This window comes from Oncorhynchus masou, chromosome 5 (assembly GCF_036934945.1).
Source record: "Oncorhynchus masou masou isolate Uvic2021 chromosome 5, UVic_Omas_1.1, whole genome shotgun sequence".
NCBI classification, from domain to species: Eukaryota; Metazoa; Chordata; class Actinopteri; order Salmoniformes; family Salmonidae; genus Oncorhynchus; species Oncorhynchus masou.
Genome location: NC_088216.1, coordinates 24,180,989 through 24,204,359, shown reverse-complemented (window position 1 = coordinate 24,204,359; position 23,371 = coordinate 24,180,989). Strand labels below are relative to the sequence as shown.

The 23,371-nt window shown below is 43.6% G+C and overlaps 1 protein-coding gene across 2 annotated transcripts in view; it reads left to right on the top strand.

The window, feature by feature from the left end:
- LOC135537213 (myosin-10-like) overlaps positions 1-23,371 on the top strand; it is a 104,222-nt gene that overhangs the window by 5,272 nt on the left and 75,579 nt on the right. For both annotated transcript variants that reach the window (XM_064963409.1, XM_064963406.1), the window contains exon 3: positions 15,730-15,886. In XM_064963409.1, the coding sequence (XP_064819481.1) occupies positions 15,730-15,886 (157 nt within the window). The remainder of the gene's footprint in view (positions 1-15,729; positions 15,887-23,371) is intronic.

Sequence of the window (23,371 nt, the reverse complement as noted above, 5' to 3'; positions counted from 1 at the left end):
CTATGCAGAAATCACCATTTTTTGGTTTCTGAAATGTGTTTAGTTTGCCTACTTTTGGTTTATTTATGCTTTAATGTATGCTGGGAGCAGTTGTTTTTTTGGGAGTTACCTGACTAGCTCAAGGGAAGAACGGCAGATTTGTTTTACCTTGCCGGCTCGTGCATTCGAACCAGCAACCGTTTGATTACAGGCCCAATGCTCTTAACCACTAGGCTACCCCTAGGCTACTCAACTGAGCATCTTTAATTCGCAGGTTAGCAATGCTAACAGGTACATGTAAAATCCCATAGGGAATGCTAACAAAATGCTAACGAGAGCATTGCGAACATTTTATACATTTTATCCTAAACTATTGGCAGGACAGCCATCCCTGCTAATAAAGTTCTACAAGTAACAAAAAAAATGCTACTCACAGTTTGCTGCATGAACAAAACAAATATTAGACAGCAAGGCTCTTGATCAGGGTCTCCGTTAGCAGGTGATAGCTGCCTTTTGGCCCATAAACAAATGTGAAAAGCAGAGAAATAAAATCGGCACTGGCCTGTCCTTGGCAAGGAGAATTTTTTTTCCCCATAGCGAAATAATGCTTTTTAGCCTATTCATTGATGGAAATACTAGTCGATGTAAATACATTTGACTGGTCATGCGCTTCGGTCTATAGGTTAATTTGCATAATTTAGTTTGATGAAATTGGCACTTGTGTATATTTGTTATGTATCTTATTTAGCACACATGCATAGCATACAGATACAGATCTTTTGAACGGTAAATCTGTCAGACAGCGCTTTTATAAGCCCAATCATTGCACATTAATTCTAAATTGTGTGTTGAAAATAGTTGAAAATAGTTTGCTTCAAAGTTGAGGCAAATCTGACCATATCTGTGGAGGCAATTACTTTCATAAAGACTTCCATATGCCATTGAAACCAGTAGCCTATTTCTCTCATGTTCTATTGGTTTTCAACTTTCTTTCATTGTCCGGTAGCCACAGGGACAATCCTAGTCATTTTAGCAACCCATGCTAGTTGTTGCATATTAGAATTCCCCAATTTCTACATTTCTAACTGTATTTTACCGCTAATTGCATTATGAAACAAATTTTCACACGTAGTCTACTGCCCTGGGCACATTGCTGTGGTTATAATGTGAAGAAATAATTGTTTATCGACATTTTAAGCGAAATGTTCTGATCTGTTGCATCAGACTCATTGCTGTAGAATTTTTTCTAGGCCTAGGCCTCCTGCTGGTTGTATGAATTTGGGATCTATCGTCCCACAACTGTCAGTCTTTTTGTGCTATTTCTTTCTCGACAAGCTGACCAATAGAATAGGTCAACTTTTCTAGTATGAGGAGTAGTAGATTGACAGGGGCTTTTGATTTTGCTGTTCGTTACGCATCTTGTTGGCTGAGAAAGAGTAAATGTAACATCTTCAAAGTGTGCAGTGGAATTCAGTAAGAAGGACGCACGTCATTGCATCCTCAACTTGCGTGTTCTGTTAAGATAAATGACCATAATCTAAATGGGATTTCTGTCATTCTGAGCACGCCCTAATCAGGTTACGCACCCAATGGATATGGGTCGGGTAAATTCATCAAATGTCCTGGTAAATTGTGCCTGTCAAATGTCCAGGGTCACATTTTCCTAAAGGAAACCCTGCTCTTGATCCGGGAGGGGATTCTCTGTTGTTACCAAACGAAGAAGCGAACCACTAAATTAGCAAACAAAATGCAGAACTGCAGAGCATTTAGCAACCTTTAGGCAGTTAACTTAGTTATAAGATATCTAGCTGGCAAACATTTAGTTGTGAATGTAACTACACTACCTGGCGCATGCTGCACAACAGCGTGTGACTCACAAGGCTCTGGTCTGTCGTTGTTGTGTACATGTAAACATACACCACGTGACTGGGGACTAAGCTTCATTATGAAAAATGTGACAGGTGAAATGAAGAACGCAGTCTTGATCTCCTAACTGATTGCACAAGTTGAGTGAAGGCATTTACTTAAAGTAGCTACAAATATTCAAATGTGTTAAACTTCAAAGAAATAGTTTCAATGGCAATGACGGTATTGAAAAACCATCCTGTGAACTAGAGGTCGACCGATTATGATTTTTCAACGCCGATACCGATACCGATTATTGGAGGACCAAAAAAGCCGATACCGATTAATCGACCGATTAAAAAGAAAAAAGAAGTAATATTTGTAATAATGACAATTGCAACAATACTGAATGAACACTTATTTTAACTTAATATTATACATCAATAAAATCAATTTAGCCTCAAATAAATAATGAAACATGTTCAATTTGGTTTAAATAATGCAAAAACAAAGTGTTGGAGAAGAAAGTAATATGTGCCAATATGCAATATGTGCCATGTATGTGCCATGTAAAAATGTGTGCCATGTAAAATATGTGCCATGTAAAAAAGCTAACGTTTCAGTTCCTTAATCAGAACATGAGAACATATGAAAGCTGGTGGTTCCTTTTAACATGAGACTTCAATATTCCAAGGTAAGAGGTTTTAGGTTGTAGTTAATATAGTATTTATAGGACTATTTCTCTCTATACCGTTTGTATTTCATATACCTTTGACTATTGGATGTTCTTATAGGCACTATAGTATTGCCAGTGTAACAGTATAGCTTCGGTCCCTCTCCTCGTCCCTACCTGGGCTCGAACCAGGAACACATCAACAACAGCGACACTCGAAGCAGCGTTACCCATCGCTCCACAAAAGCCGCGGCCCTTGCAGCGTCATGGGTAGAACTACTCCAAATCTAAAAGCGAGTGACGTTTGAAACGGTATTAGCGCACACCCAGCTAACTAGCTAGCCATTTCACATTGGTTACACCAGCCATTAGGCTGATAAGCTTGAAGTCATAAACAGCGCTGTGCTTGTGAAGAGCTGCTGGCAAAACGCACGAAAGTGAGGTTTGAATGAATGATTACGAGCCTGCTGCTGCTCAGTCAGACTGCTCTATCAAATCAGACTTAATTATAACATAATAACACACAGAAATACGAGCCTTTGGTCATTAATATGGTCAAATCCGGAAACTATCATTTAGAAAACAAAAGGTTTATTATTTCAGTGAAATATGGAACCGTTCTGTATTTTAACGGGTGGCATCCATAAGTCTAAATATTCTTGTTACATTTCACAACCTTCAATGTTATGTCATAATTACGGAAAATTCTGGCAAATTAGTTTGCAATACGCCAGGCAGCCCAAACTGTTGCATATACCCTGACTCTGTGTGCAATGAACGCAAGAGAAATGACACAATTTCACCTGGTTAATATTGCCTGCTAAACTGGATTAGTAGTTATAACTAGTGATTATGATTGATTGTTTTTTATAAGATAAGTTTAATGCTAGTTAGCAAATTTACCTTGGCTTCTACTGCATTCGCGTAACAGGCAGGCTCCTCGTGGAGTGCAATGGTTAGTGCGTTGGACTCGTTAACTGTACGGTTGCAAGATTGAATCCACCTGAGCTGACAAGGTGAAAATCTGTCGTTCTTCCCCTGAACAAGGCAGTTAACCCACAGTTCCCGAGGCCGTCATTGAAAATAAGAATGTGTTCTTAACTGACTTGCCTAGTTAAATAAAGGTATATAAAAAAAAAAATCATGAAAACTTGAAATCGGCCCTAAATTATCGGCCATTCCGATTAATCAGTCGACCTCTACTGTGAACTATTTCCATATACCCCAGTATACGTATATACGGTATACTGCCCAAATCTAATCTGGATGCCTTTGTCGCTCTTCCATTTCACTGTCTCTCCCTCTCTCCCTCTGTCTCTCCCTCCATCTCTTTCTCTCCCTACAACTCTTTTAAAACATTTATTTTAACCTCCTTAGGCGTCATAGTTTGTTATTTTTTCACATTTCCTCAGATCAAGTAAAGCAATGCATGAGTTACCAGGGGGAAGTAGACTGCTGTAATTAGTAGTTAGCATGTCATGACAGCCTAGAAGCAGCATGTGCTGCCTGCAGAGAAGTGTATTTCTATTTTAGACAATTACACCCTGACACAGTTTGGAGGGGGAGATATACATTTTATTCTGAGAGCTTTATATTATATATATAGTGCATTTGGAAAGTATTCAGACCTGTTGACCACTTTCCACATTTCGTTACGTTACAGCCTGATTAAAAAATGTATAAAATAGTTTTTTCCCCCCCATCTATCTACACACAATACTCCATAATGACAAAACAAAAACAGTTTTGTAGAAATTTGTGCTAATTTATAAAAAATAAAAATGCCATATTTACATAAGTATTCAGACCCTTTACGCAGTACTTTGTTGGAACACCTTTGACAGTTATTACAGCCTCGATTCTTCTTCGGTATGATGCACCTGTATTTGCCAAGTTTCTCCCATTCTTCTGAGCAGATCTTCGTAAGCTCTGTCAAGTTGGATGGGGAGAGTTGCTGCACCGCTATTTTCAGGTCTCCAGAGATGTTTCAAGTCTGGGCTCTGGCTGGGCCACTCAAGGACATTCAGAGAAATGTCCCGAAGCCACTCCTTCGTTGTCTTGGCTGTGTGCTTACGATCGTTGTCCTGTTGGAAGGTGAACCTTCCCAGTCTGAGGTCCTGAGCACTCTGGAGCAAGTTTTCATCAAGGATCACTCTGTACTTTGCTCCGTTCATTTTTCCCTCAATTCGGACTAATCTCCCAGTCCCTGCTGCTGACAACCATCCCCACAGCATGATGCTGCCACCACCATGCTTCACCGTAGGGATAGTGCCAGGTTTTCTCCAGACGTGACGCTTGGTATTCAGGCCAAATAGTTCAATCTTGGTTTCATCAGACCAGAGAATTTTGTTTCTCATGGTCTGAGAGTCCTTTAGGTGCCTTTTGGCAAACTCCAAGCGGGCTGTCATGGGCATTTTACTGAGGAGTGGCTTCCGTCTGGCGACTCTACTCTAAAGGCCTGATTGGTGGAGTGCTGTAGAGATCGTTGTCCTTCTGGAAGGTTCTCCCTTCTCCATACAGGAAATCTAGAGCTCTGTCAGAGTGACCATCAGGTTCTTGGTCACCTACCTGACCAATGCCCTTCTCCCTTGTTTGCTCAGTTTGGCTGGGAGGCCAGCTCTAGGAAGTCTTGGTGGTTCCAAACTCCTCCATTTAAGAATGATGTAGGCCACTGTGTTCTTGGGGACCTTCAACGCTGCAGACATTTTGTGGTACCGTTCCCCAGATCTGTGCATGACACAATCCTGTTTTGGAGCTCTACGGACAATTCCTTCAACCTCATGGCTTGGTTTTTGCTCTGACATGCACTGTCAACTGTGGGCCCTTATATTGACAGGTGTCTGCCTTTCCAAACCATGTCCAATCAATTGAATTTACCACAGGTGGACTCTAATCAAGTTGAAGAAACATCTCAAGGATGGTCAATGGAAACAGGAAGCACCTGAGCTCAATTTTGAATCTCATAGCAAAGGGTCTGAATACCTATGTAAATAAGTTATTTCTGTTTATTTTTTTATTTTTTATAAATGTGCAGATAATTCGAAAAACCTGTGTTCTCTTGTTCATTTTGGGGTATTGTGTGTAGATTTAGGGGGGGGGGAATATTTAATGCATTTTAGAACAAGGGGTCTGAATAATTTCTGAATGCACTGTATATATAGATATTATATAGAGGATATTATGTAGAGAACATTATATATACAGCTCTGGATAAAATGAAGAGACCACTGCAAAATGATCAGTTTCTCTGGTTTAACTATGTATGGTTATGTGTTTGGGTAAAATTAACATTTTTGTTTTATTATATAAACTACTGACAACATTTCTCCCAAAATACAAATATTGTCATTTAGGTCATTTGCAGAAAATGACAACTGGTCAAAATAACAAAAAAGTTGCAGTGTTGTCAGACCTCGAATAAAGAAAATAAGTTCATTTTCATTTTTAAACAACACAATATTAATGTTTTAACTTTGGAATAGTTCAGAAATCAGTATTTGGTGGAATTACCCTGATTTTCAATTACAGCTTTCATGCGTCTTGACATGCTCTCCACCAGTCTTTCACATTGATGTTGGGTGACTTTATGCCATTCCTGGCGCAAAAATTCAAGCAGCTCTGCTTTGTTTGATGGCTTGTGACCATCCCATCTTCTTCTTGATCACATTCCAATGGGTTCAGGTCTTGAGATTGGGCTGGCCATGACAGGCTCTTGATCTGGTGGTCCTCCATCCACATCTTGATTGACCTGGCTGCGTGTCATGGAGCATTCTCCTGCTGGAAAAAACAATCCTCAGAGTTGGGGAACATTGTCAGAGCAGATGGAAGCAAGTTTTCTTCCAGGTCAACCTTGTACGTGGTTTGATTCATGCATCCTTCACAAAGACAAATCTGTCCGATTCCAGCCTTGCTGAAGCACCTCTAGATCATCACAGATCCTCCACCAAATTTCACAATGAGTGTGAGACCTGGAGAGGCCTACAAGCCAGTGTCTCAGCAAGGTCTTTCCCAGACCGAAATTTCAAGGCAAACATGGGTTTCCAGATATGTTGTCAAAGCTCTTTTGAAGAAGCACAAAGAAGCACAAACGGGCAACGTTGAGGGCGTAGACACAGTGGTCGGCCAAGGAAACATACTGCAGCAAATGGAAGAAACATCATGCTTACTTCCCTTAGCAAACAGAAGATGTCCAGCAGTGCCATCAGCTCAGAATTGGCAGAAAACAGTAGGACACTGGTACACCCATCTACTGTCCGGAGAAGTCTGGTCAGAAGTCGCCTTCATGGTTGATTTGCGCCCAAAAAGTCATACCTCCGAAACAAGGCATAGCGACTCAACTATGCATGAAAACACAGGAACTGGGCAGCAGGTGCTCTGGACTGATGAGTCAAAATTTGAAATATTTGTCTAACAGAAGGTAGTTTGTTCGCCGAAGGACTGGAGAGCAGTACATAAATGAGTGTCTGCAGGCAACAGTGAAGTATGGTGGAGGTTCCTTGCAAGTTTGGGGCTGCATTTCTGCAAATGGAGTTGGGGATTTGGTCAGCATGAATGGTCTCCTCAATGCTGATAAGTAAAGGCAGATACCATCAGACAATACCATCAGGGAGTCATCTGATTGGTCCCAAATGTATTCTGCAGCGTGACAACGACCCCAAACATACAGCGAAAATTATTAAGAACTATCTTCAGCGTAAAGAAGAAAAGGAGTCCTGAAACTGATGATATGGCCCCCACAGAGCCCTGATCTCAACATCATCAAGTCTGTCTGGGATTACATGAAGAGAGAGAAGTACCTGAGGCTGCCTAAATCCACAGATGAACTGTGGTTAGTTCTCCTAGATGTTTGGGCCAACCTACCTGCTGAGTTTCTTCAAAAACTGTGTACCTAGAAGTGCACCGAGACGACTTTATGCTGTTTTGAAGGCAAAGCTTGGTCACACCAAATATTGATTTGATGTAGATTTTTCTTCTGTTCATTCACTTTGCATTTTGTTAATGGATCATTATAAACTATTAACATGTGTATTTTTGAAAGCATTCTTACGTTACAGTTTTTTTCCACACCTGTCTAAAACTTTTGCACAGTACTGTGTGTTTTGGTTGATGTATGATCCTGTGACTTTAATGACTCTCAGGTCACAGGGTAAAAAAAACGGTCTCTGAAGGATATTGGTTTGTTTTTGCGAGGCTGTACATTGCAGTTTCTTTCTTGTAAAATAGGTTTCATATGCACTCCGGTCATAAAAGAACAACACCAAGGTATACAGGGACCTCTGCCGATCCTGAACTCTCCTGGTGCCACATGTTCTTGACCCCTGACTACCCTATGCTAATGAGATAGAATGTTATAGGCTGAGAACTGTAGGACACTCAGAGCCAAAAATGGTTAATAAGCATGACTGGTGCCGACCAGGTTAAGATCCCCTCCTTGCAATCCAATACAGTAGAGGCCAGGGACATTTCATAGGGAACAGTCCCACTTTGAAACTGCCACTAACTCAATCCTCAACAAAGCTGATGTGCTCCAGGTGCGTATTGAACAGAGGCTGTTGAGGTGGTAAGGAAGGACACTTGCCTCCAGATGTCTGTTTTTGGTAGTACTGAGCAATAAACATTTTTTTCCCCCCTGTGAGCTCAATACGCATGTTGCACAGTTTCTCTAGAAATTAATCAGATACAGCCTGAACTGTGCAATGTAGTAGGGAGTTGTAGTTTCCAACAGGGCCAATATTCCACATAGTTTAGCACATAAGATATGGTAATTAACTACAATGGCCATAATCCATTGCGCATCTACTTGTCCGGTCTGTGTTTCTTTTACGCCTGCTGCAGAAGAGATAAAATAATGATTGTGAGAGGATATAGAGAGCAGCTGTTTGCTCCTCATGGTGTCTCTACCTGAAAGTGCATGATCTAAATGATTGATAATTGGTATTCAGCAGTCGTGCCTTATTCACTTTGAAGATCTACAAAATAGTGATTTTTGTCAGACAATACAGGCAGCAGCTCTATAAAGATGAGATGATGACTTGGAATGAAACAATAGTCATCAAATAAAACACATTTAATATACACAACAAGTGAGATATTTGAGTAAAGTAATGTGAATGAAGGTTAATAGGTGATAAGCAGTAATGGACAGTCACTACCATCATGGGACTTTTATTTATTGTTTTATTGTGTGTTGTTACAGCATTTAACCCACATAATGCACAGCGCATTTAACGTTTTAATAATCAAAATCGAAACAGTGAAATGTTTTTTTTGTAATCGAACCGAAACCGAACCGACCTCAGAAAGCACTAATTGCTCAGCACTCGGTTTTGGTCAGCTGCATAGCATTCTCGTTTCCCCTTGTGGTCTGTGGCCAACCTCAATGCCCCCAGGAAAGGGCTAGCTTTTGGGCTGAATGTGTGATGTGTTATTAAATGCATGTGTTTCTGTAACCTTTTAAGTAACAGTATCTGCTGTATCCTTTGTACTGCAACAGTGCAGACTGGGAAGACGGCCCAAGGCCTGGAGCTTTCAGTTGATGTTTGGTTACCTTCATCTGCAGACATCCCCTCTTCAGTCTCCCCTAAGCCTGGATTTCACTGGAGCATGGGTGTCTGTTCTCAATTGAAACCAGTGCGTCAGTTATGTTTTTCCCATAAACAATATCAAGAGAATATTTTCTTTAAGTCCCCATAAGCAGACAGACGGGACCCAAACCACTCCTTTCCTGCCTGATGCCTCAGACTCGCAGCCTGGTCACAGGACCGCTGGGATGAGTATGAGGCAGAGATCAGTATGCAAACACAGCACACAAACACACACACTGTGTAGATGGAGCAAAACTGCTTGTTCTGCACTAGTGCGCCGTTGGTCTCCTCCCACGCTCAGACCCCAATGCTATTGGAGCACTGGAAATGAAGCACTGCTCATAGTGAACAATATTAGACCATTCTCTCTATAAACCCTTTGAAAATTCTATTCTCCATAATCATCGCCTCTTTTCAATATGCTATGACAATTAAAACGGAGTGGCACTGAGCTAAGCTTTGCAGACGGAACAATGTTGAGAATGAGAATGAAAACATCCACTCTCCATGGAGAGGCCCTCAACTCTTGCCGTTGCTCAGCTACGCTCAGCTTGGGCTTGGCACGGGGGACCACTTGGACATTTCCGGAGAACTGGGAACCTAGTCAACTGTGTCAGAGTTCTCCGTTGTTAACCACAGCCTGGCTATCTGGGTACACTACTTTGTTGTACTGAGAGACAGGTTCTTGGCTCACGCCTCCCTCTACCTAAGGCATCGTGATGTGTGAGATATATATTTTCTTGGCCGGCGTCTCACCCCGATCTCTACTGTATTGAGAGAGAGGGACAGGTTCTTCGCCAAGGCCTCCTTCCCTTCATATACCTCCTACACGTCTCACCCCCGCCTGCAGACCCAGAGCCCCACTAATCCACCAAGTACTCCCCAGGGGGTGCCATCCAGGCTGGGCAGCCGAGTCCAATCTCTCCCCGACCCCACTGCTGCCTCTGGGTCTGGGCTGCGCCAGCCGGAGTGCTGATCCGTCTGCCTGGCGCTGCACCCACTGTGGCGGGCAAGGGGAAGGGGCGACAGGCGGTGTGGTGTGTCCGCTGGCCCGACTCTGCTGCCAGCTAAAGGTGAGGCTTGCAACTATGTGGGGATCTGTGGATTCTGCAGGAATCTCTTCCATAACTCCATACATACTCATTGACCAGTGCACCAAGATGAATTGCACAAGAATGTTAGTTACTACTGTGTAGCCACATACCCCTTGCTAGTGACCCCTGCATCCATAGTTTTTCTCCCCAAAAAGCAACCTAGTCCCCCAATGTGACTCATGAACATTCGTCCCGCTGTTCTTGATTTCTTCCTTTTGTGGTGTGTCTTTCTTGACATTTTAATTTGGACATTTTACTGCATTGTTAGGAGCTAGTAACATAAGCGTTTCGCTGCACCGCTATAACGCCTGCTAAACTGTGTACGCAACCAATAAACTTTGATTTGATTTTGATTTGAACAACAAATCTCTGCTTCCTCCTGAGCTTGTTGTTGCTGTGGCTGGACCATGACCAGGCTAGAGCATATCTCTGCCCTTCCGAGGGATCTGTCTGTGTACATATGAAAGACTGGCCATCTGGTGACCCACTCACCCCTCCCTAATGCACACCATGATATCCCCCAAAATTACTGCACCACGTGTCGCCTCAAAGGGACCGTTCATCACATTCTACAATGGTGATGGTGATTGTCTCATTTCCATTCATCATGACCTTCAATATATTGGCATTATTTAAATACCACATAACACAATGCCACAAACCCCAGTCATGCTGCAATCAAATAGAGTACAGTAAAAGTCCCCTGTGGTCCAAAGACTGAGATAAGAGGTGTAGCAGCGAGCTGGTGTGTGAGCGGACAACTTTGTTTTCCCTCCCAGAGGAGAAGGAGTGTGTGTGACTCACAATCGCATTTCCCACTGCAGGCAGGCGACAGCTGTGGCGGTGAGCTTTGCTCCGCATGAGTCTTTCAACTAGGACCCTGCCGCTACCCCCACCCCCCACCAGTATGCCGCAGCCACACCGCCATTGTTCCAGCTCAGCAACTTGGTTAGCCGACCTTGGGCCCCTCTGCAGCCCCCTGTCTTTTGCCTCCCCTGCCCCAACACGACATAGTTACATGAATGTGTCTATGCCGCCCAGCCAAGCTTGGACTGACCGAGAGAGAGGGACTGAGAGATGGAGATAAAGGGTGCATGGACACAGAGAGAACGGCAGAATGGGAAATTGACCCTTCTGCATAATCACCCGTCCCCCCTCTTACTTGGTTAATGGAATATCCTGGCCGGCAGACTGTAGACAGGGATTAACCCTCTCCTGGTCTGCAGGGATGATATGGCAGTTTTGTACGCAACTGCAACGACCCCCATTTAGAGGTCTGCATTAGTGTTAAAGAGATCAGATTTGTTGCTCTCTGTTTCGGGTTATTACAATGCATCACACACAGCGTAACTCATTCCCTGGCTTGAGTATGTTGGACTGCACTGAATAAAGAGCCGTCCTCTCAGCCGGATGCAATGAGCTGGTGGCGGAGGAGGAGAAAGCTGTGAGTGCCATGTGGGAGGAATCTCAAATGGTGCAGCACTTTGGCAGCCATCCTCCTAGCAGCATCTATATCACAGAGACTGTTTCTGTATGATCACTTTTTGGAGGTCAGGGGGAGAGTGAGAGATAAGGGAAAATAAATCTCGGCCAGTGTGCGCGGTGGCTCTGAACCAGAGGCAACCAGTCTTTTTATGATGCCCAATCATTATGATGGAAATGCTTTATTCTCAGTGCCTGTAGCAGCAAACTGAAGGTCAACCTTATCATTAGGCTACTTTGATACGGACCAGCAACGATCTTCGTTCTCTCATTCCCTCTACGCCACCTGTATGTATCCTTTCACATCTTCATTGTCCTTCCACCACCATACAGGCCAAGGTCAGAATATTATTCTGTTTGTGCTTAGTCACTGTCCACTAAGCAGCTCACACTCCTTTTCGTCCCCACAGTGACTGTACGTACATACCCCAACCAGAAGCCATGGATTACAGGCAACATTCGCACTGAGCTAAAGGGTAGAGCTGCCGCTTTCAAACTGCGGGACTCTAACCTGGAAGCTTAAAAGAAATCCTGCCATGCCCTGCGACAAACCATCAAACAGGCAAAGCGTCAATACAGGGCTAAGATTGAATCATACTACACCGGCTCCGACACTCGTCTTATATGGCAGGGCTTGCAAACTATTACAGACTACAAAGGGAAGCACAGTTGCGGGCTACCCAGTGACACAAGCTTACCAGACTAGCTAAACCACTTCTATGCTCTCTTCGAGGCAAGCAAAACCGAAGCATGCATGAGAGCATCAGCTGTTCCGGACGACTGTGTGATCATGCTCTCCGTAGCCGACGTGAGTAGGCCCTTTAAACAGATCAACATACACAAGGCTGCGGCGCCAGACGGATTACCAGGACGTGTGCTCCGGGCATGTGCTGACCAACTGGCAGGTGTCTTCACTGACATTTTCAACATGTCCCTGATTGAGTCTGTAATACCAACATATTTCAAGCAGACCACCATAGTCCCTGTGCCCAAGAACACAAAGGCAACCTGCCTATATGACTACAGACCCGTACCACTCATGTCCATAGCCATGAAGTGCTCTGAAAGGTTGGTAATGGCTCACATCAACACCATTATCCCAGAATCCCTAGACCCACTCCAATTTGCATTCCGCCCAAACAGATCCGCAGATGATGCAATCTCTATTGCACTCCACACTGCCCTTTCCCACCTGGATAAAAGGAACACTTATGAGAGACTGCTATTTATTGACTACGGCTCAGTGTTCAACAACATAGTACCCTCAAAGCTCATCACTAAGCTAAGGATCCTGGGACTAAACACCTCCCTCTGCAACTGGATCCTGGACTTCCTAATGGACCGCCCCCAGGTGGTGAGGGTAGGTAGCAACACATCTGCCACGGTGATCCTCAACACTGGAGCTCCCCAGGGGTGCTTGCTAGGTCCCCTCCTGAACTCCCTGTTCACCCACGACTGCATGGCCAGGCACGACTCCAACACCATCATTAAGTTTGCAGACGACACAACAGTGGTAGGCCTGATCACCGACAACGATGAGACAGCCTATAGGGAGGAGGTCAGAGACCTGGCCGAGTGGTGCCAGAATAACAACCTATCCCTCAACGTAACCAAGACTAAGGAGATGATTGTGGACTACAAGAAAAGGAGGACCGAGCACGCCCCCATTTTCATCGAAGGAGCTGTAGTGGACCAGGTTGAGAGCTTCAAGTTCCTTGGTGTCCACATCAACAAACTAGAATGGTCGAAACACATCACAGTCGTGAAGAGGGCACGACAAAGCCTATTCCTCCTCAGGAAATTAAAAAGATTTGGCATGCTTTCTGAGATCCGCAAAAGGTTCTACAGCTTCAACATCGAGAGGTTGGTTGCATCACTGCCTGGTATGGCAATTTCTCTGCCTCTGACCGCTGGGCACTACAGAGGGCAGTGCGTGCGGCCCAGTACATCACTGGGGCTAAGCTGCCTGCCATCCAGGACCTCTACACCAGGCGGTGTCAGAGGAAGGGCCTAACAATTGTCAAAGACGCCAGCCACCCCAGTCATAGACTGTTCTCTGTACTACTGAGCATGTAGAGGTCTGTAATTTTAATCATAGGTACACTTCAACTGTGAGAGACGGAATCTAAAACAAAAATCCAGAAAATCACATTGTATGATTTTTAAGTAATTATTTTGAATTTTACTGCATGGCATAAGTATTTGATCACCTACCAACCAGTAAGAATTCCGTCTCTCACAGACCTGTTAGTTTTTTCTTTAAGAAGGCCTCCTGTTCTCCACTCATTACCTGTATTAACTGCACCTGTTTTACCTGTATAAAAGACACCTGTCCACACACTCAATCAAACAGACTCCACAATGGCCAAGACCAGAGAGCTGAGTAAGGGCATCAGGGGTAAAATTGTAGACCTGCACAAGGCTGGGATGGGCTACAGGACAATAGGCAAGCAGCTTGGTGAGAAGGAAACAACTGTGGGCGCAATTATTCAAAAATGGAAGAAGTTCAAGATGACGGTCAATCACCCTCGGTCTGGGGCTCCATGCAAGATCTCACCTCGTGGGGCATCAATGATCATGAGGAAGGTGAGGGATCAGCCCAGAACTACACGGCAAGACCTGGTCAATGACCTGAAGAGAGCTGGGACCACAGTCTCAAAGAAAACCATTAGTAACACACTACGCCGTCATGGATTAAAATCCTGCAGCGCATGCAAGGTCCCCCTGCTCAAGCCAGCGCATGTCCAGGCCCGTCTGAAGTTTGCCAATGACCATCTGGATGATCCAGAGGAGAAATGGGAGAAGGTCATGTGGTCTGATGAGACAAAAATAGGGCTTTTTGGTCTAAACACCACTCGCCGTGTTTGGAGGAAGAAAAAGGATGAGTACAACCCCAAGAACACCATCCCAACTGTGAACAACGGAGGTAGAAACATCATTCTTTTTGGGATGAAAGGGGACAGGACGACTGCACCATATTGAGGGGAGGATGGATGGGTCCATGTATCTCGAGATCTTGGCCAACAACCTCCTTCCCTCAGTAAGAGCATTGAAGATGGGTCGTGGCTGGGTCTTCCAGCATGACAACGACCCGAAACACACAGCCAGGGCAACTAAGGAGTAAGAAGCATCTCAAGGTCCTGGAGTGGCCTAGCCAGTCTCCAGGCCTGAACCCAATAGAAAATCTTTGAAGGGAGCTGAAAGTCCATATTGCCCAGCGATAGCCCCGACAACTGAAGGATCTGGAGAAGGTCTGTATGGAGGAGTGGGCCAAAATCCCTGCTGCAGTGTGTGCAAACCTGGTCAAGAACTACAGGAAACATATGATCTCTGTAATTGCAAACAAAGGTTTCTGTACCAAATATTAAGTTCTGCTTTTTTGATGTATCAAATACTTATGTCATGCAATCAAATTCAAATGAATTACTTAAAAATCATACAATGTGATTTTCTAGATTTTTGTTTTAGATTCCGTCTCTCACAGTTGAAGTGTACCTATGATAAAAATTACAGACCTCTACATGCTTTGTAAGTAGAAAAACCTGCTAAATCGGCAGTGTATCAAATACTTGTTCTCCCCACTGTATATGCATAGTAACTTTAACCATATCGACATGTACATACTACCTCAATCAACCTGACTAACTGGTGTCTGTATGTAGCCTCGCTACATTTATAGCCTCGCTACTGTATATAGCCTGTCGTTTTACTGTTGTTTTATTTCTTCACTTACCTATTGTTCACCCAATACCTTTTTTGCACTATTGGTTAGAGCCTGTAAGTAAGCATTTCACTGTAAGGTCTGTTGTATTCGGTGCACGTGACAAATAAACTTTGATTTGCTTCATCATCATTAGTAAATGGTGATAGTGGTGATTCCCTGTGGGGCACTGAAGGGATTTGTTAGCTCTTTCTCATTACATGACAACTGGTCCACAATTGTTTCAGATGGTTTCTCTTTACCTGGCAAACGTGTATTAGTAAATGTTACAAAAAAAGGTGATATCAAATCATGGTGTCTTCAGATTCCCTGTTTTTCACACTGAATGACGTAATCTTCTTTCTCCTGCAGACGTACTCTGGCCTATTCTGTGTGGTGATCAACCCCTACAAGTACCTCCCCATCTACTCCGAGAACATCATAGAGATGTACAGGGGGAAGAAGAGACACGAGATGCCCCCTCACATCTACGCCATCTCAGAGTCCGCGTACAGATGCATGCTCCAAGGTAAGTCTCAATTGGTTATGGTTATCCCTCCCTTTACCACAACCATCAGTGTCAATGCACAAAATATGTGCATATGTTTGCCAAACAGGGAAATTGTATGAATGATCTGATTCAGTCTACTGGAACCAGAAAGTCAAAGCCAATTTAACCGGTTGTTTTGGGATTAAGGCTTTTTTTGAGAGGCAGTCAACCGGTAGGAACGGTACATACTGATATTAGGACAGCCTTGTCTCCACTGTGGCAGGTGCACTTATCTCCCAGGTCTGTGATGTTAAGTGGAGCCTGATTGGATCATTTGTCATGTTAATTGTACATTGTCAGTTCCCCAAGGCCAGATGTTGTTGTTGTGTTTCAATTTAAACTGTTGCTAGGGGATGAACATGCCATTGTGTCATCATTTTAGTTTTGCCGATTTTTTTTGGGGGGGGTTGCTTCTGTAAATTGTTAAAATGTTACTTTTCCCCCTGTTGCATTTGGCAGGGCATCTCCGTTAGCTCTACTGTTACAATACTCAAGGCTTTCACTCTCAAGTTACCGAACCAAAACAAGCCACATGTCGCCATCGCCAACGCTCATAAAAGTTGTTTTACAGTCGCCCTGTGATTTACTACTCAATTTCAACAGCTTTAGGGCCATTCATTTCATTAGAAGGCTTAATTGAAACCATCAGCTGAACCATGGTTTGTTGCATACTAAAGTCGCCCCCAATTATTTTGATTTAGTGCACTGGCCAACTGTAGTAGTTGCCCTAAATTCATGCAGCGCATCTCCAGCATTATGGTATCAAATGGCACACATTGAGGAAAAAGGGCTCGGTGGAAACAGTCCAAAGGACCTGATCTTATTTTTCTGTTCATATTTCCACCTCAAGAGAGAAATGCATTTTGCCAGCAATGTCTGGAATGTGGGGAGCACAGTGGAAAGGGGAAGTGAAGGATGACTGTTTTTTCCCCCATGAAGTGCTGATACCTCAGAACTATGCACTTCTCAGCACCACTATGGGCTATAAGCACCGATGGGTCATTCTGGTGCCAGTAACCTATTGCTTCTTTCAAACCACATACTCCATCTTTTTACCCCCTAATTGCCAATGTTCTTGGCTTTCTCTGAACAGCTCTGTTTCTTTCTTGGAATATATTGATCACATTTTTTGCCTGTTGACATTTGGTTTATTTCATGTCTTTTATATCTTATACTCCAAGTAGAAATAGCCACATTATCTGTCACAGACACACATAATTTTTTACCTTTATTTAGCTAGGCAAGTCAGTTAAGAACAAATTCTTATTTTCAATGACAGCCTAGGAACAGTGGGTTAACTGCCTTGTTCAGGGGCAGAACGACAGATGTTTACCTTGTCAGCTCAGGGATTTGATCTGGCAACCTTTCAGTGACTAGTTCAACTCTAACCACTAGGCTACCTGTAGCTACCTGCTGATCTGTCCTGTCCCAGACACCTGACTAAACCAACATATCATTCCAGGCAGCAAACAATCCTTCCCAGTCCCCCTTTCGCTCCCACTCTAATTTATCCAGAGTTTTTTTTTTGCACAGTTCCTCTTGACCTCCGCTAGCGGAACCCCTCGACAACATTCCGCTGAAAAGGCAGCACGCAAAATTATTATTATTTTTTTTAGAAATATGTAACTTTCAAACATTAACAAGTGCAATACACCAAATGAAAGAAACTTCTTGTTAATCTACCCATCGTGTCTGATTTCAAAAAGGCTTTACAGCGAAAGCACAACATATGATTATGTTAGGTCAGAGCCTAGTCACAAAAACACACACAGCCATTTTCCAGCCAAAGAGAGGAGTCAAAAAAGCAGAAATAGAAATCAAATTAATCACTAACCTTTGATGATCTTCATCAGATGACACTCATAGGACGTCATGTTACACAATACATGTATGTTTTGTTCGATAAAGTGCATATTTATATCCAAAGTTCTCAGTTTACATTGGCGCGTTATGTTCAGTAATGTTTTGCTTCCAAAACATCCGGTGATTTTGAGCCACATCAATTTACAGAAATAGTCATCATAAACTTTAATATAAGATACAAGTGTTATGCACAGAATTAGAGGTACACTTCTCCTTAATGCAACCGCTGTGTCAGATTTAAACATTTTTTTACGGAAAAAGCAAACCATGCAATAATCTGTGTACGGCGCTCAGACAGCAAATCAAGCCATACAGATATCCGCCATGTTGGAGTCAACAGAAGTCAGAAATAGCATTATAAATATTCACTTCACTTTGATGATCTTCATCAGAATGCACTTTCAGGAATCCCAGTTCCACAATAAATGTTTGATTTGTTCGATAAAGTTCATCTTTATGTCCAAATACCTCCTTTTTGTTTGAGCGTTTAGCCCAGTAATCCAAATGCTCAATGCGCGATCACTTAGTTCAGATGAAAAGTCAAAAAAAGTTATATTACAGTTCGTAGAAACATGTCAAATGAAGTATAGAATCAGTCTTTAGGATGTTTTTAACATAAATCTTAAATAATGTTCCAACCGGAGAATTCCTTTATCTTCAGAAATGCAATGGAACTCTCACGTGAACGTGCGTGACCAGCTCGTGGCAGACCACTGACTCAATCCCCTTCATTCCCCCCTCCTTTACAGTAGAAGCATCAAGCAAGGTTCTAAAGACTGTTGACATCTAGTGGAAGCCTTAGGAAGTGCAAATTGACACCATAGACACTGTATATTCGATAGGCCAAGAGTTGAAAAACTACAAACCTCAGATTTCCCACTTCCTGTTTGGATTTTTCTCAGGTTTTCGCCTGCCATATGAGTTCTGTTATACTCACAGACGTCATTCAAACAGTTTTAGAAACCTCAGAGTGTTTTCTATCCAGATACTACTAATAATATGCATATATTAGCACCTGGGACTGAGTAGCAGGCAGTTTACTATGGGCACGCTTTTCATCTAAACGTGAAAATGCTGCCCCCTATCCCAAACAGGTTAACTCTTTTTCTGGATCTTGGGGTGAGGGGCAGCTCCCCAGCAATACTATCTGGGTACAGACTCTACATAGGGCTGTGCTATTGGTGTGGATACACATCATGGAGCATCATCCCATTACTGTCACAACAGACATCATAGAGAGATGTCTGAGAGAGTTGTCTCTCTTTCCCTCTGCCTGATATAGCTGGGAGGCACCGCAGGCTGGGAGCTGTGACTGGGACCAGACCAATGAGAGCAGAGGGGATGACCTGCATTTGGCAGCACAATGGGACCTTTTGTCTCTGTGGCAAGGGCTTGTCCGTCCAGTGGGGGTCGGTTGTGACGAGTTGGGCAGTCCCGTCATCCAGGCCCTGCCTGGTGTCAGATTAGACAAGGAGGAAGCTCCCTCTCAGCTTGGAGAATGTGTGCATTGACACTTCAAGTTGCGTCCTCTGTGAAGAATCTCTCCAAAGACACTGGTTGGATGTACTGGTAATGGAGTGGTAATGCCACTATTGGACATTGTATGTGCATGCAAATACATAGTGCTTCCCCAATCATACTTTTGTTATGAGCCCTACTTGTCCCATGACCCAGTGAGTTTTTCCCATCACCCCCTTCACACCCTCCAGCTTTCTCACACTCTGAGCATCTGCATGGATGTAGGGGTGGGTGGGCAGGGACTGGAGACTTGGACTCTGAATAAGTGCCATTCCAAATCACTTGTTTTTGCTTCATTTCACCCATTTAAATGAGGCATCGGTTTCTACCAATAACCAATGTAGAAATGAAAGGATACCTCTCAGGACCTGCAGTTCCTATGAACTTTTATGCAGGCTTGTCACAGTGGCAGTCATCGCCAGTATAGTCATCATGGCTAACCAGCTAACCAGCGGTTTGGCTCAAAAAGACGTTTGTAGGTTGGAGATTAGCAGATACCAGCTGCTGCTCTGCCCCTGAGCAGGTCTATAACCTGATTCAGTTCAGTGATTTAGGCGCTGGTACCCTGTACTGGTTGTATGAAAATGTTGCTGGATCACTGCATAGTGTCATGGATATCATAACGGCATTATCTCAGTGCCATGATTTCATTCCTAAATGCTGTGATCGTGATGATAGTATCACATCCCTTTGGACATTGAAGTTCAAATTTAGCCACGAGGAACAGACATTTTCTTCATGTCATTTATCAGCAGATTCAGCATTTTAAGTATACTTAACATGAGCAATGCACATTGGTCAACATTTCTGCAACTGTGCCAGATTTAGCCAGCCGGATCATTTTCATCTGTAGTCCCTTAAGGGTGTCTAAACCTTTCCAGGGGCCATTCATTATCCCAGCATTTCTGAGATGCCAGCCAATTGCCAAATGGAGGGTTAAATGAGGGGTTACGTTACAAAGCCCTGGTTGTGTAACTAGGCCTCCCCCCCACCGCAACTAGACCCACACATCTGCCATTAATTACTTCTCCAGATACTTTCCATAATCTCCCTCGTTGCTCTGGACTGATGGCGTCCAGTCAGTTACAAGGGGCTAATTTGAACATTTCTGGAACGTGTCGTTAAGAAATGCAAAGCGCTGATGTTCTCTTGAATGAAACCATGTGTTGGTTGAGAGAAGAAACGCCCATGTCAGCACGGAGATTTCAAGAGTGGACTGAACTCGCATCAACGGCAACACTGTCTCTCAGCAACATAGTTGTCCAACAGCAAGGCTTTGTGAGATTGAAGAGAAGAATGGCCTCTGTAAGGACTCTCCCTTGTATTTGGATAGGCCATTAGGTCCACTCAAGGCAGATCTATATTGGCCTCATAAGTTTTGAGCAAATAAGCCTACATTTGTCTCATAGGAACCCTCTCCGTCACTAAATGAATCAATCAAATAAAATATGTGCAAAGGACAGTAACTCATGTCTTTTGATAATAGTCTCAAAGATAATGAAATGTTAAGGAAATGGTGTGGATGGAGACCTCATGTGCAATGTACAGTCTAGACTCAAAAGGATTGTGGTTGTTTTATTACGATGTAGGCCCAGTGTGTACACTCTGTGACCCGCTCTGCATCCCTTGACCCATCTGGTACCAATAAGACCTGTAATGGTAATGGCCAAAGTTCTTTTGAAAAGAATCCAAGGCTTTGTGCCTAGCCCGCCTCGTCCATCCTGTGAGTACTAGAACACACGTGAGTACACACAGAGATTGTTATTCTATTGAAAAAGAGACCCGCTACATTGTTTAAGGAATTCCAAGTAGAGCCAAGAAAACACAGGCTTGATCTAATTTTCTGAATCAAATCAAATTTTATTTGTCACATGCTTACTTACAAGTAATGCTTACTTACAAGCCCTAAACAACAATGCAGTTCAAGAAATAGAGTTAAGAAAAGATTTACTAAATAATCTAAAGTAAAAAAATAAATATCAAAAAGTAACACAAGAAAATGAGAATCTGTTGTTTTGGTGAGTGTTCTCTTGCTTTTACCTGGTTCAGAAGAACATTGACCAGATGCAGTTATGGATGCTGAAAGTACATGATGAATTACAGTACTGATTAATGTGTTTAACTTCTTGCGTCGAGCAATCCCGTATCCGGGAGCGTAATCATAGCCTCAAGCTCATTAGCATAACGCAACGTTAACTATTCATGAAAATCGCAAATGAAATGAAATAAATATATTCACTCACAAGCTTAGCCTTTTGTTAACAACACTGTCATCTCAGATTTTCAAAATATGCTTTTCAACCATATTTACACAAGCATTTGTGTAAGAGTATTGATAGGTAGCATAGCATTAAGCCTAGCATTCAGCAGGCAACATTTTCACAAAAACAAGAAAAGCATTCAAATAAAATCATTTACCTTTGAAGAACTTTGGATGTTTTCAATGAGGAGACTCTCAGTTAGATAGCAAATGTGTCACGGCTTTCGTTGTGGGAAGGAGGAGCGGACCAAAATGCAGCGTATTTGTGATTCATTTGATTTAATACGGAAACTATACACGATAAACTAACAAAATAACAAACAACCGAAAACAACCCTATTTATAAAAATTAATTTATTATCATCAATACCATTAATTATTTACAACTCATAATTTACATACATACTCAAATAATGGTATTTTTAATTAAACTAATTAAATTAAACTAAACATAAACCCCAAACAAAACCTCAGGGGAGCATCTTCCCTCCCCGTCACCCAACAAAATACCTTCCCCTATCTCCCTGTCCCTAATCTATCCTCTTACAAATCTAAATGACACCCAGCCCTAAACCCCCCTTCCACCTCTCCCAAGCAGCATGCTGCCCCCACTTCCTCTCCTCCCTCTTCATCCTCCCCCTCAAATCTCCTTCCACTCTCCTCACTATCCCTTCCACCCCCCAATCTCTCCCTGTCTTCTCCATGTTCAGCCTTGCTTCCCACAGCCCCCGTTTAAAGAGACTAATGAGAAGCCAGAGCAGAAACCTGTCCCTATCCGTCCCTCTCGCTCTCCCTACACCCCTCTCTAACCTGGCCCACGTCAATACAAAATCCCCCTTTACCAACCTAACAACACCCGTGCCCTAGCCCATACTACTCCAGCAAAGGCACAGTCCCAAAAGACATGGCGCACAGTCTCCTCCCTGCCACAAGAGGATCTTGGACAGGTGGGGGATTGCACTAAACTATACCGGTACAAGATGGAACGTACCGGCAAACACTTATGAAGGCTCAACCAATTCAGGTCCTTGAGCCTGTTGTCCAGACCCCTCACCTGCACTCCCTCCCAGACCACTTCCGAGATGCCTACTACAGGCGCCGGACTCTCTGCCTTTCTGACCTCCTCGTACAGGTGCCTATGATCTAAACCTACTCGGGCAACTTCAACCTCTGGGTGCGCACGCAGCCACTTGGCCGCATGACCAAAGTGCCACGGCAGCTGTTCCGCCCGAGGACCCGTGTTAGACCACACCATTATGCTTCTCGCCTGATACGAGAAAAATACCCGCAGGAGGTAACCGGACGGGTGTATCACTGGCTGAGCAAGCTCCGTTAACAAGAAAGAAACAAAAAATTGTGTCCAGCTTGAGGGGGAAATGTGGTACCCCCCTACCTCCCTCCCCGATGGGACAGATCATGCGTGCCCTGGCGACCCACTCATACCTGCCACTCCACATAAACTGAAACACAAGCTTCACTAGAGGTCTTCTCAGACAAGCCGGCAATGGGTAGATGTATGCCAAATACAAAAGCGACGGCAACACATCCACCTTTAGGACCAGGACTTTGCCCATAAAAGACAAATACCTAGCTTTCCACATTGCTAGCTTCCTCTGTACCACTGCGATACGCATGTTCCAGTTTAGCGTCGCTGAGCTGGAGGTCTCAAAATTGACCCCGAGAATCCTCAGGGCCCCCTCACAGAGAGATAACCCCCCAGGCACATCCGTTCTACCGCGCCATCTTCCGAAAAACTTGACGGAAGACTTTGCATGGTTCAGAACTGCTCCCGACGCTCGAGTGAAATCCCCAAAGATGGCAAG